Source organism: Engraulis encrasicolus, chromosome 2, assembly GCF_034702125.1.
Source record: "Engraulis encrasicolus isolate BLACKSEA-1 chromosome 2, IST_EnEncr_1.0, whole genome shotgun sequence".
Classification (NCBI taxonomy): domain Eukaryota; kingdom Metazoa; phylum Chordata; class Actinopteri; order Clupeiformes; family Engraulidae; genus Engraulis; species Engraulis encrasicolus.
In genome coordinates, this window is record NC_085858.1 from 52,947,967 (window position 1) to 52,962,489 (window position 14,523).

Here is a 14,523-nt window from a genome sequence, read left to right on the forward strand (position 1 = left end):
ACTGCCAGAGGTAGACTTCATGCTTTCACCTTTCTCACCTCACTTTTTTGAATGGTATGGATCCCTGGACATAAAAGATCCATCAGTCCATGAGAATATAGCAAGGTTGTGACAATTCCCAAACTTCATTGTGACATGTTACCTTTGACCTGCTTAATTCGTTGATTTAACATGAAGGAAGCTCAACCTGTGAAGCGTTTTCATTCCGCAGGTCAATTGGGAGGAGAGATGGAATTTGATGGCATGAAAATATTTCAAACAGGCCCTTGATTTTCTGTGACAGTGCAGTAGTTGCCACACTTAAAAAAATGTGTCCATAATGTTTTCTTGGAAGTTTTATAGATCACATATAAAATCCCATATCATGACCTCGGGCCATTTAAAAATATGTATATATACAGTATGTTAATATCACACATTGCCAGAATCTCTGATGCAGTCACTGACTTTGTCTCTCCTTTCTTTAGAAAGTGTACTACTTACAGGCAGTCTGACGGCCGAGGGGCACAGAAAGTGTGCCAGGCAGAGGAGAAAGAGAATAAGGGTGGGTGGTGATGTGTGTGTGTGTGTGTGTGTGTGTGTGTGTGTGTGTGTGTGTGTGTGTGTGTGTGTGTGTGTGTGTGTGTGTGAGAGAGTGTGAGAGAGAGAGAGAGAGACAGAGAGGGATAGAGAGAGAGAGAGACAGAGAGGGATAGAGAGAAGAGAGGGAAAGAGAGAGGGATAGAGAGAAGAGAGGGAAAGAGAGAGAGAGAGAGAGAGAGAGAGAGAGTGTGAGTGTGTGTGTGCGTTTGTGGGGTGTGATGAGTGATAAGTGGAAAAGTGGTTCACAGACTTTAATACAGCCATGGGCTCTCTCTACTCCTTCAAAATAATACTCTGTAGATAACTGATCATTTATTAAAATCAAAGGAAGCACAAAGGAAACACACAGTTAGTCAAAAACATGACAAGCAAGATTAAAGCGATAGGCCTGCTGGGACGTTTAATCCTTTTCACGTTTCACGTGTAAAGTACATTTTACAAAAACAAAACGCTGTTCAAATTTTAGAATTGTACCATGTAGAATCAACTGAACTAGTTCATTGGAGTTTCGATTGTGCCCCAGCACTTGACTTACAGTAAGCACCCACTCATGTGAATCTGAAAGGTCAGTGCCATCCAGGGAGGTGCAAGATCAGCTGAGTTTCCCTACAATTGTGTAAAGAAAGGCCTAACCTTATATCCTAAAACTCAGACATCTGGATACAGTTTGAATGCAAAATACGTAAACTAGTAAAGAGTAAAGGTAAGGATTGGGGTGTCTCCAAGTGAGAAATTGTCTCCAAAATGTATCTCAATGTATCAGTGTTAGTCTACTCCGGATTTAATGTGACCAATATAATTTTGCTCTGTCCACACACTGTAGGCTACTTTCTTACACAATCAGCTTGTGGGTAGATGACGGATAGGGAGCAAAAAACATTTTTTTCACAAAACATTGTTTATGAGGGAAAAAAGTATATGTCTACGTAGTGTAGCAATTAATCTTTCAAAAAATCCAAGTGGTCACAATGTTGGTCTATTCATTGATTATTTATTTACGTCGATAAAGCAATTTGCTGAAAATATGTCCTTTGGTGTGACGTTAAGAAATAAATATATTAAGTAATGTAGAAATGGCTTGATGGAGTTTTATGAACATTGTTACACTCTTCATATTTATTGCGATTTTTTAAAGTCTTAATTTAAAGAGAAATTACCATTTAAGTATTTTTTTTCCCATAAGATGTGAGATTATTAGAAACCTTCGAGGAAAAACAGGGATATCTTTCTTTTAAATGTTCAAAATTGTCCGAATTTATACTAACTTTTCAGGGACGATAATTTGTTCTTCCCTAATGCAATATTCAGTGTTTATCAAACATATTGTTTAGCTCAAACATTTGACATGAGCGTTTAAAACATGTCACACTGTAGGACATTCATGTCACGCTAAAGGACAGAAATGCAAAACTGAGCCAGAAACAGATATATCAACATGTTTATTTTGTCTTTTGATCATAATATACTGTTGTAGTCAATATGGACCTACACTTTACACTTATAAGTCTTTGAATCGTCGATTATCAGCCTATCGTAACTCTTAATGACAGCCATGCGGTCATTGAATGTAACCTGCAGAGCTCATAAGACTCATACTGAAGGGTGACCTTGGCATGAACATCACACTTTTGTAGGTATGCTATGACTGTCACACCATTGAACCTGTAGTGTGTAGTGGCCAGTGCCTGTTTGGTATCTCAAGCTGGACAGCACATTTATGCTGTATATTGAGCTCTCCACAGCATACTTCATTCATCTACTTCTCTATACTCTCTAACTCATCTTTCCTTCACTGTTACCGTTATAATTTATGGTTTCAAAGCACCATTAATGACATTTTATATCATTTGACAGTATCTAAAATCAACAGCAAATATTCATCAACAATGCATCAAAGTATAAATTCCAAAGGCCAATAAAGGAATAAGTAATTTGAATACACAATATTTATCTAGCCAAACAACAAAACAAAAAAATACGTACTACCAGTTGTTTTAAAAGCTATTTCTCAAATATCTAGTCCATTGGTGTGACCTGTTTGTCCTTTGGTGTGATACTCCAAAGTGTCACACCATAGGACTTTTACCATCACACCATAGGACTTTTACCATCACACCATAGGACTTTTGAGCTTTTGAGTTAATTTAAAGCCATGTCGTTGCCAACTGAAATACAATTTCACCTTTAGTAAGATGCATTTTCATACATCTACATAAGAAAAAAATATGAAAAATATACACTATTGTCAAAATGTATTTTATGGCTGTCACACCAAAGGACTACAAAACTAATACATCTTGTGATAGCAAAACATAATTGATTGACTGAAGAACTCTGAGAGAAAAATCTAAAATCCACCCTTGCCATTGACTTCTTAAGGGTCTAAAGTCACAATTTATGTACCGCTGGAGCTTCAACAATAGATAATTATCCACAGAATTAACCAAAAATATGATGTCACACCACAGGACATTGTTTTCTGCGACAAAGTTTCATAAGTCCATACGGTCTCAGAAAAACAGGGAAAAAATTAAGCATTGCCACTTGCTAAAATAGACACCTTGCAAAACATGCCAGGGTTGTTTAGACAAATGACTGAGCTTTGATTATTTATTTAAAAATGTTTTAATATGGAGAACCAGACTTGCCTCAGTCACACAATAGGACAAATGTGACATTTGACTCAAAATTAAGAATACTTATTTAAGCTCTGGATTTATTACACATTACTTTTTCACAACAACGACATTAGCTTAATCATTTAAAGCATTGACAATTTTGAAAGCATGAATTTACTTAATTTTAAGAGCCTGCGACAGCAAAATTTACACGTCACGTCATCTACCCATGTACTGTATACAATAGATCCTCGTATGCCTCTTTTCCACTGTCGGTTTTCTGGTAGGCCTACAGCTTGACAAAGCACGACTCTGCCGCCACTTTTTGCTTTTCGAATAGGCACGACAGAGCTCAATCGTAAAGCAAAAAGTGGTGGACGAGTTGCGCTGTGTCGAGCTGTAGGCCTACCAGAAAACTGGCAGTGGAAAAGAGGCTGTAGTCCACAGCAGAGCGCTTTGCAAATGTTGATCAAGTCGTGTGGAGGATGTGCAGCCAGTGAGTGACAAGCCACTGTCAGTCAGTGCAAATTATAGAATGCCCCTTGGAAAAAAAGTGTTGCCTGGTGGATGTTGCTAAGCATCCATGAAGACGGCGTTGTCAATAACCCTGTCGCAACCGAACTCCTACAGTGACAGCAGTCGTTGCCAAGGATGGCCTGTTTTCAGGCTCTATTCCTTGTCCTTCCTGTTGCCTTTGTGTTTCAAAACTGGAGTATTTCATTATCATGTCTAACTCGGTCTCGGACACAACATAACCATCAATGTTTGATAGGAATCACAATGTCATCTCATGGACAGGGCAAAACAGAGCTCTTGGTCCAGGCAAAGAAAGGAATAGAGAGGAAGGACAACGAAAAGCTAAATTAATTACATTTAAATTAACTTACATATAAAATATAGAAATATGTTTTATGCAAACAGGCCATTTCAAAGCAAACCTCCCTAATGTACCATACACTATTCACTGAATATCTCAGGAACCTGACCTATGCACCTCAATGATGGATGTCAGGGCATGGTGACCATGAAGATTATTTTGGCAAGATAATGTTCCATGTTTTGGCCTTGTTCACGTGATCATAAAGTCAATGGGAGGTGACCCTGAGGATCTGAGCTGACTTCCAATGTGCCATGAATTCAAATATTCAAGCCCATGTGACACGAGTCCAGCATTAATGGCATGATATGGCACAATGGCTTTTAAAGGTGCATTTTAATGGCTTTCAAGGGTGCATTATGTAGGATGGTGTCCGTGGGTGGTGGCCAGATGGTCACCAGAGCAACTATGATGAATATTTTCAAAGCAATATTAACTAATGAACTAATACAGTATATACCAGTATGAGCAAACTATGTTCAGTTTTGCAGCTAAAAATTGAAAATGGCGGACATTGAGAACATCCATCTTTTCATGTATGAAAAGTGCACTTTTTCCAATCATGATGAATACTAAGAATTTGATGATGGTGGTAAGTATTCATTGAAAAGGTAACATTTTTGAATGAGCAGTGGCACGTGGGGATGTTTGAGAATTGAGTTCTCTGCCATGCACCAAAGCTCAGCTTTTGCATGGCTGTTTTTGATCTCGCTTCAAGCTGGTATCAGTCTCTCTCTGCCGGTTGGATCATCTCATCTCTCTGGCTGGAAGGGAAAGCACTAATCACTGTGTTGTGTTTTGTTCCTTTTTTCTGCCACATTGATTTTTAGCCAGCAATCCTCTCACCAGCTGGTGTGATGAGACCTCCCACCCCCATGCACATCCTCCTTCCCCGCTGCAACATGCCCCCCCCCCCTTACCCATTTCAGAGAGGGGTGGGACGAGTAGAGCTCTAATGGAGTCTGGGCATGGCTGCCTATGTGTGTCATTAGTGATAAAGAGGTGCTAGTGTTTCAGGACTACCCTCCACTCCACTCAGCCGCCACAGTTGGACGTGACAGGTGGATGGAATTGCTCGGGCCACTGCCATTGATTGCATGCAGCCATGCTTGCAACAAGTCAAGGACATGATGGAGAATTTCCTTTTTGTGTGATGGTATAGGGAAAGCCGTTTTGGCTGGTAGCGGCTTCTCTAGTGGCTTCTGAAGATTTGACCCATTTTGATGTAAACATGTATTACTTTCACAGATGTTATAGACATTATTACCTACATTATTATTATTATACATCATTACATTGATACACTGGATATTCCACACACTTAAATGTTTTACATTTACTTAATTTCACATATCTTTTTCTCTATGTTTTCCCCCATAACTGACTGCTATATAAAGCATTGTATAATTGTAATATTTTTCATTTAGGCTATCATTGTTTTACTTACTGAGGAACATTCATCTCATTACCACCACTGCTGGTGTTAAAAACACGTTATCAATGAATATTCATGCTGAAATGTTCAGCATCACTGAGCCTGTTTCTCTGTCAACAGCAATTTTCACTCTGGGCAGAGCAGACACCTTCTGGATGAATACAGCGCAGGTATTACATTTGGATCACGTAGTAGGGCAAGGAAGAACCGCACACCAGAGAGCTCCCGACCCTTTTTTAACCCATCTTTATTTTCGTGACATTTCACGCCACCACGACCCTTCCTCAGACTGAGGCAGCGGTGGCCTGAAACATCAGGAAAATAGAGATGGATTGAAAAAGGAAGCTCATCAGTGTGCGGTTCTTCCTTGCCCTACATGAACTTTATGCTTTGACCCTTCACCCGGCTGAAAGGAATTGGATGTGTGTGAGATCTGACTGGGTTAACATTTAGATCAGCCAACACAATTCTTTCTGTCCCATAATCATGGATGTGTGTGGAGAGGACAGTCAACGTCTGGAGAGATGTCCTATGCAGTGACTCCTAAACTTCTTTTCTGCAGGGACCACGTTTTATGGACCCAAGAGTATTTTCCCCGACACCTCACCTCACCTCACATTTTACAAATGCCAAACATTTTTGTCCCTGTTGCATGCTGATATCATAGCCACTTAATATATTAATGTAAAATTCAAAGGAAAAGTAAATAAATGTAGTAGGCCTACAAGTGAACAATGCTAACAATGCTATGTTGTATTATGAAGGTATACAGTAGGCCTATATTCAATGTTTTGAAATGTCTTGAAATGTCCATGTGGGCATTATGTGTATTTATGTAAGCTACTTGACACCTTCATTTCCCCCTGGCGATCAATCTACTATCAATCTACTCTACTCTACAACAGTCCCTTGTCATTCTAGGGGTGTAGACACGCAGTTTAATAATCACTGTCCCTCTGTGTTCCAATGTGTTCTCTGCAGGCCATTCCAACAATACGAGACTGAGCTGCCACCTACTGCACAAAAGCGGCACCTGTCTCCCTCACCTACAGAAGATGGATTTTTTCCACACATTTTAAGTGCTTCCTCTGTGAAAACGATTTAACTGCCTGTGGGATCACTGCCCGTTTCATTTACTTGAAATTATTCAAAGCAGTTTTTGCCAAATATTAAGCTGGGAAACGTTGTGGAGTACACTTCAAATGGTGGAGCACATTAAAAAAAAAAAAAAAAAAAGCCACAGGTGTATATGAATACAATCATAGGCTTAGTTATGACCCACATGGACAGGTTACTGCACGGGCCTAGCGGGCCCAGGCCCAGGGGCCCAAGAGTCTAGGGGGGCCTGAAGCCCAGGCCTCTATATTTCCATTCTCATATTGCATTAAAATTGCACTTTTACCAACTTATTTTCAACATTTTCTCAGAGGACAACCTCCCCCATAACCCCCCACAGCATACTCACATCTGGCCTAAAACCCTGAATCGTTTTCTACACTAACAGCACCCTTGAAGGGGGGCCTTTCTTGTTGTCTGACCCAGGGGCCCATGCAATCAGAACCCATCCCTGATTACCCATCATCACTGAGCCACTAACAGTGCTGGTTAACCATCTACTGCATTCATCATAGAAGTGGTTGTACACATTGAAAATGTAACCCACTTTCAGGTCATGTGTTTAACATAAAACACATGCCAGAGCAAAATGGAATGCATCAGTGTGTGTAGACAATATAAAACTTATTTTACTCAGTAAAAAATATGTTGGACACACAAAACAAATACAACGGCCAGGTATGAGACAAAGTGGAAAAATTTAATAGACTTTGAACAGAAAGACAAAATAACTCTACAGCGTCGTCATACTGCTTCCAACATTAGCAGGACCTGTTCTTCACATTTCAAAATGTTAAAACATCTCAGAATGTTTTAAAAAATGTTAGCGTTAGCATTGCACCTCACACATCTAGTACGACGTCATATTAGGCACAAAGGGGGAGATGTGTGTTTTACAACAGTACTGTATACTCTCTCTCTTCTTCCACCGGGATCTCTTATTATATCTTGTCTAAAGGTCCACTTCTTAGGGGTTTGTCTCTTAAAACGCTACAGGGAAAGACCTTTGTATACCCTACATGACAACAATGTATAAATGATGCGTCAACCGGAGTAAGATTAATGTAGTTACTCTTTATTTATTAGTTTGCTTCTCATACAAAACATCATAAATTATGATGTTATAACACAGTTAACTTACAGAGCAGCAGACCAGCATTTCCGATCACACACCCACACACTCCTCGTGTCTTACACCTCATGTCATGTAGGGTCTACAAAGGCCTCATCAGTTCGATCATGATATGTTCCTCTTGGCATGGATGTTACTTCTCTCCATAGATATGAACACTAGATGCCGCGTTGCCCACTCCTTTGTATTGGAACGAATGGCTGAAGTCAGATCGCGCCGCCACGTTTAACCGGTATCACTACCACTGCCATCAATCGGTGACAAGGCGATACGCATATTATCCTGTATGTGGCGCCAACACAATATCTATGAAAAACATAGGATTACCGGCGCAAGACGGCATCCTAACCACAGCAGCTAGTGTTCATATCTATGATGTCTCTCCACAGGGAGGGGAAGGGGTGGGTCACTGCAACAGGGGGTTAATACAGGCCATGCTGCCCAGGTTCTGGCAGCCTTTGAGCCAGCGCTGGACGTTGGCAGGGGCAGAGGCGGCAGTGGTGCCCGTCCCGAGGAGGCAGCAGGCGCACACCACGTCGGCCAGCGAGAGGTCTGCGCCCGCCAGCCAGGGCCCGCGTCCTAGGGCTGCGTTGAGCGCCCGCAGCACGGCCGCCCGCTCCTTGGAGCTGCCCGGCGCCAGCTGGAAGAAGGCCGTGTCCACCCAGCTGTCGGAGAGCGTGGCCGCCACCGGGTCGCGTGGCTCCAGGCCTACCAGGCGAGACAGGAAGCGGGCCACGTTACCCTCGCCCTCGATGGGGCACATGTTGGGCACGCTGAACTTCATCTGAAGTCTGGGCACTGCAGATAGAGAGAGAGAGAGAGAGAGAGAGAGAGAGAGAGAGAGAGAGAGAGAGAGAGAGAGAGAGAGAGAGAGAGAGAGAGAGAGACAGAGAGAGACAGAGACAGAGAGACAGAAGATAGTGATTGAGATGATATAGTTGATGGAGCAACTAAGGGTTACACAGACACAAATAAATAGTCATTCAGTCGACCCCCCCAAAAAACCCAAACTTATGACAAGTACAATATCAAATGGAATGCTGCTTTCTGATTAGCTGACTGTGCATGTATCTTTTAATTTGTGTCTTAGCGTGCTGCGCCACAGCACCCCCATGGATTATTTTATTGAACCTGTTATGGAAAGCAGATCTGACATTATGGCATAACACCATTAACAACCGTATCTCACTCATTTCGTGAAGTATTCACGAAAAAAATAGATTAATTTTCGTGGTGCATTCACGTTATTGCCCGTTTTTCGTGGTAGGGCAACGAAACGCTGCCTATTCACTTGAATTGCCCGACTGTTGCCTAGCGACCCACTAGTTTGATGCCCTTTCGGTAGCCTACCGTCACATGGTAATCAAACATTTCAAACAAGCAAATTAGGGTTAGGTTTAGGGTTAAGGTTAGGGTTAGGGTTAAGTAGGGTTAAGGTACGAAAATCGGGCAATAACGTGAATGCACCACGAAAATTAATCTATTTTTTTCGTGAAGACTTTACGAAAGGCGTGAGATAGGGCTCATTAACAACACAAAATCATATCAATGCTCCATATGCTATGCTAGTGGCAACACACAGACATTCATACAGACACACAGACATACAAGCATGCAAACACACATTCAGGCATACACACAGACACACAGACCCACACAGACACAAACGTGGCTGACATAGATGACAGGGTCGTCTTGACCCAGATAACAATCGAGTTATTGCAGCATAGCATAGCACATGAAGTTCAGCCAGAGATCCCGGAGCCGCCAAAGTCAACAAACTAATCTGACTGCTTGAACAGGCACTGGTAGTGACATACGTCTACAGTACAGACATTTGAGTTACCCATTCACTGGGGGTGTCATCGCAGAATAACGGACTATAATGCTACATGTGTAAAATTGGAATTCATTTTCCATGTTTTGCTGGTGCCATGACTCACTGTCAAACCGAACTTCTCAGAGTAAAATGAAACAACACGAAAAAACAATAGCGATATTTAGAAAAGTAAGTTGACCTCCGTGCTCCTGTTCTTCAATATCTGGTGTGTCATGGGAAGGACTGAGATCCATGCGAGAAGTAAAGCCACCAAAGCACCTCAGATGTGGAAGATTAATTTGTGCTTTTATTCAGTGCCAGTCAGACAAACGTTTCAACGTTACACATGTAATGGATGCCAATTAGCAGAGTTTGGTGAAAAACGTTAGAAAACCTCCCTCCCAAAGTCTCATAAAGTTTCGGTAGCGCGGAGCTATCGATCTGGATCATAAGCTCAGCGGTATCGCCCAAAGTCTCATAAAGTTTCGGTAGCGCGGAGCTATCGATCTGGATCATAAGCTCAGCGGTATCGCCCAAAGTCTCATAAAGTATCGGTAGCGCTGAGCTATCGGTCTGGACCTTAAGCTCAGCGGTATCGTGCTGTGCCTCCCATGCCCGAACTGGAGTGTTGGTGGCGGGTTTGAGCCCTGAGTTCGACGTAGAACATAAGCAAACCTCCCTCCCGAGGCCTCATACAGAGTGGATGGATTCTAATATGCGGACTCCCGTCCTGCTTGTGGCCTCACGTTTCAGAGAACAATTAAGTTTCCCCCCTGTCAGCCAATCCACAACAACTTTTGGGGGACTATTCTTCATTCACCATAATGATTGCAAATGTGGAAATTAACGTTAGAATTGCGCTCTTGCGCTCCAAAGCAGGTCACTCACTCACCGTCTTTCCATATGAGGGTGAAGCCCAGCTGGAAGCGCTGGCGTGTGTAGCTGTCGGGGTGGCGGGGCCCCAGGCAGTTGAGCAGCTTTGGTGGGACGGCGGAGATGGAGGAGTGGACGTGCACCGTGGACAGCACGCTGTAGCGCTGGCAGAGGAGCCCGTGGAGGACCAGCAGGCTCAGGGGTGGACTGGATGGATTGGCGTTGATCACTATGTCCCTAAGGGCACCCAGGTCCTGCAATGGCACCACAAGGACATCATTGTAACATTGCTTAGAGACTACAGAGGGTGAAGACCCTGAGTATTCTGATTGCTTTGTTGCCAATAAATGGTATACCTTTCCCAATAATGAGTCCAGGTTTGCCACCTGTTTTGGTGCAGACAGGGGGGAGGAGAGGGACGTTGCATCAAGGTCTGCATCAGGGGTGGTCACGGTCTTGGCCAGGCCGTCTACCGCCGCCTTCAGCTCATACAGTCTACGCAAGATCTCATCTTGACGCAGCTCCAGAGCCTTCAGATCTGGGTCTACCTCTCCATTCTGGTCGAGAGAAAGGTACAGGTAGAAATGAACCGATGTGAATTAGGGTAGGCTAGGGATATTTTTCTTGGATAAAGACAACTTAGTTACAACTTGTGTTAGAAACTCAACAATCCTTGGGCGAACATAGATCTGATGCACAATGTTAGTCTCTCTCTCACAAACACAAAACACACACACACACGTAGAGAACTACACACACACACACGTAGAGAACTACACACACAGGTCATACGAGGATTACTTTACTACTTTGATACAGACACCTGGCCATGGGAACGAGGTTGACTCAGACCCTCGTCCACACAGCGCAGTGCTGACAGATAAAATGTGACAGACTTCTACCAACATCTGATACTTGACCACCATTGCATCAGCACAGCAGTGACGACCAAGGGATGCTAACATTAGCGAGCAATCTATGAGGGGGGCGCTGAGATTAGCAGATGTGTGATTGCTGGCGCTATGTGAGCTCTTACAGACGTCATTATGATGTCCAGCCAGACCTGGGTCATGAGGACACTTCTGAATATGGTATTATGAGCTAAATAGGTAGCTTATTCCAAAACGTGGATTACCTGTAGCACATTGTCGATGCAGCTGCCACTGTCAGACTGCGCATGGATGTTCGGTAACTTGTACATGCACGTCGGCAAATCAACTTTTATGTCACCCCCGCAGATGGGCTTTACCTGATACATGGACATGGCTCCGGATGAATTATGATACTTCCGAACTGAATATAAAACAAAATCTCCTGGGCGAGCCCTCCCTTAAAACGTTAAATTTATCATAAGACACTTCTCTTGGAAAGTGCCGAATGCTTTGCTACCCCAGGAGCCAATGCTAAGAGGAAGAGGTGTGTCTCTAAATACGTCATGTCCGGCAAACATCACGCATGTTTCTTTTCCATCCACTAGAGGTCAGACAAGCCGAGTCGTATGTCTCGAGCCAAATTGTGGATGGAAAATGTTAATTTGGTAGAATTTGCCTTGCCAACACACAGTGTGCTTTACATTTCCCCCTGCTTCTGTTCTTGGATGATAGGGGCAACATCAGAGCTCAGTAAATCTACGAGGTATGGTAGCTGCTAGAGTTCAACATGTTTTGTGTGTTGAGGTTGAGCCAGCTTTCACAAAGGATGCATGTCATTTGTAGATTATGCATAAAACTCAGGTCTTGTCTGTCTTTGACCCAGTGTGGACATGGGCTACTGCAAAGTTTGCTCATGTTGCTTTATTTATGTTATATCCACACTATTGGTCACTACTAAAACAAATACTGTAGACAAACAGGATGATGTTGCAATGGAGTTAGCTCTCATTTTGTTGTGTTTTGTTTGAGTTGCTATGCACATTCAAGAAAGACACACCAAAATCTATTATTAGTCTGTGGCTAGTTTGAGATTTGATGAGTCATCCTTTTATGACAGTGAATACTGTTAGGCTACTGTGTAAATAGGCCTATGTGTTGAGAGTAGATTCCAGTCATTATGTTGCAAAATTTGTGAAAACATTAACTACATTCACAAGTTAAGAAAAGATCCATTTGCTATGCTTAATTTCAAAACTGTTCCTCTGCCCTTTCTGGCAATCTTCTTGTCCAAGTACCTGACTAACACGATGGCCTTACACCTCTTCCTGTAGCTTACAGGATCATGGACTCCAAGTGGTGCTTGAGCAAAAAACAGATTAAACAACTGAAGAGGTAATGTTTTCCCTATATCCAATAACGGGTTGATAACACTGATTCGACAATGTCTATTCCAGGAAATAACAAACACGCCATATACTCAGAAATGGTCACGTTAGGCCTATTTGGTTTACTTGACACCGGCATCATGACGGTGGGGCTGCCAACTCCCTGTGGGGAAAATATGGGACACCTCATTGTCGCATCTTTATTTCCTGCATTTGAACCAAATTGTGTCCTGTTTCAGTTCAATACGGAACCACCCTTTTGTTTATAAATAAGTGCCAATTCCATATTTCAAGGGACGGTTGGCAAACCCTTCACGACAGTGTCAAAACAGTGGCATGACACAGTCATAGGCCTAAATGAGTCATAAACATTAGGTCAATGTCATAAACATTTTATGGTCATGAAAAGTTGGCATTGTTTGGGCTGTCTTTACCAAAAACCTAATGTCGCGTAATCAGTCATAAAATGTTCATGGCATTTATATAATGTTTATGACTCACTCATGAATGTATTATGACACTGTTATGACACTGTCATGTCATACGTATGGCGCCGGCGTCCAATAAAGTGTTACCCGTTATTTTGTGTGCCATTTTTCTTTTCATGAAATTTGACACAGAATTCACTGTGTAACACTCTTCGCACTGATTGACCAACTTCAGACAAGGTTACTTGATATCCCAATTAGCCTACATACATCTCTTTGGTATGTGTCTAGGCAGTGACTTTTGCTTCGTACCAATTATAAGCCACAGCTGATGGGATCATGGATGCTAAGTGCAGCGTGGCTGTAAACCAAGTCCTGAGTTAACCAGTGTTTCACCAAGACGCCATGTTTTCTTTTCAGACACCAGGCTTAGAGGCCTCACACAGGACATTTTTAGAAATACTAGAGACTGGCTTTTGACTTTTCTCTATCTTGGACTTGAGTATACACAACTCAAACATGTTGTAGTAACCATGTTGGCCAGCATTGTGGGAACCTTTTGACCATGTATCAGCTTAAAGAGTTGGTTGTTAATTCTCATTCATTTGGAAGAAGACCATCACAATGCACCCCCCCACCCCACATACAGATAAACACACACACACCAACCGTAACTCGGGCCATTCGTGAAGTCTTTACGAGAAAAACTGAAAAAAAATCAACTTCAAGCCTCGTGGTGCCATTATGAATAACCTCGTTTCTCGTGGTTAGGTGACGAAATGGGGAACTGACAATGGGGTAGTTTGGTTCTGGGGGGAAGAATAATGCGGACGGACGTCAACAATCGAGCGTGAGTGAAGGCTAACTGGAAACGACGCTAATCAAACATTTCAAAAAAGTGATTTACGGTTAAGTTTAGGGTTAAGGTTAGGGTTAGGGTTAAGGTTAGGGTTAGGGTTAGGTTTAGGGTTAAGGTTAGGGACAATGTTGGAGGAAGGTAGACATGGCATCTAGCTGACACAACGACAGCGCTCCCCTTCCGGAATGCACGCTGCTCGGGTGGTCTCTCTCTCTCTCACTCGCTCTCTCTCGCCCTCTCTCTCACCCACTCTCGACAACAGCGCGCGTTGCCCAACTACGAAAAATGAGGCTATCTCGTAGCGGCACCACGAAGCATACAGTTGATTTTCCCAGAGACTGGGGTCCACACACACACACACACACACACACACACACACACGCACACGCACACGCACAGAAAGACAGAAAGAAGTTGTTTTATACTGGAAATTGATTTATAACGCTGTCTTCATCTTGTTTTTGCTTCTTTTACACCAGTGTTTCTCAACTGGTGGGTCGCGACTCAAAAGTGGGTCACGGAGGGGT

General features: G+C 42.7%; 1 protein-coding gene across 2 annotated transcripts; it reads right to left on the reverse strand.

Moving 5' to 3' along the window:
- Positions 1-7,307: 7,307 nt before the first annotated feature.
- aimp2 (aminoacyl tRNA synthetase complex interacting multifunctional protein 2) lies at positions 7,308-11,854 on the reverse strand. 2 transcript variants are annotated; one of them, XM_063216728.1, is made up of 4 exons: positions 11,702-11,854; positions 10,809-11,009; positions 10,472-10,706; positions 7,308-8,558 (listed from the first exon to the last, which is right to left on the reverse strand). In XM_063216728.1, exons 1-4 carry the CDS (start codon positions 11,714-11,716, stop codon positions 8,167-8,169), a joined length of 843 nt encoding a protein of 280 aa, XP_063072798.1. In that variant the 5' UTR covers positions 11,717-11,854; the 3' UTR covers positions 7,308-8,166. The 2 variants fall into 2 exon arrangements, with proteins under 2 accessions (XP_063072798.1, XP_063072789.1); XM_063216719.1 differs by having other exon boundaries at positions 11,588-11,854.
- Positions 11,855-14,523: the final 2,669 nt, after the last annotated feature.

Coding starts and splice junctions, on each gene's coding strand:
- aimp2 (XM_063216719.1), bottom strand. CDS start 11,716: ATGTCCATGTATCAGGTAAAGCCCATCTGCGGGGGTGACATAAAAGTT. Junction 11,010..11,587: donor GCATCGACAATGTGCTACAG/GTAATCCACGTT, acceptor TCTCTCGACCAG/AATGGAGAGGTAGACCCAGA. Junction 8,559..10,471: donor CACCCTCATATGGAAAGACG/GTGAGTGAGTGA, acceptor CTCTATCTGCAG/TGCCCAGACTTCAGATGAAG.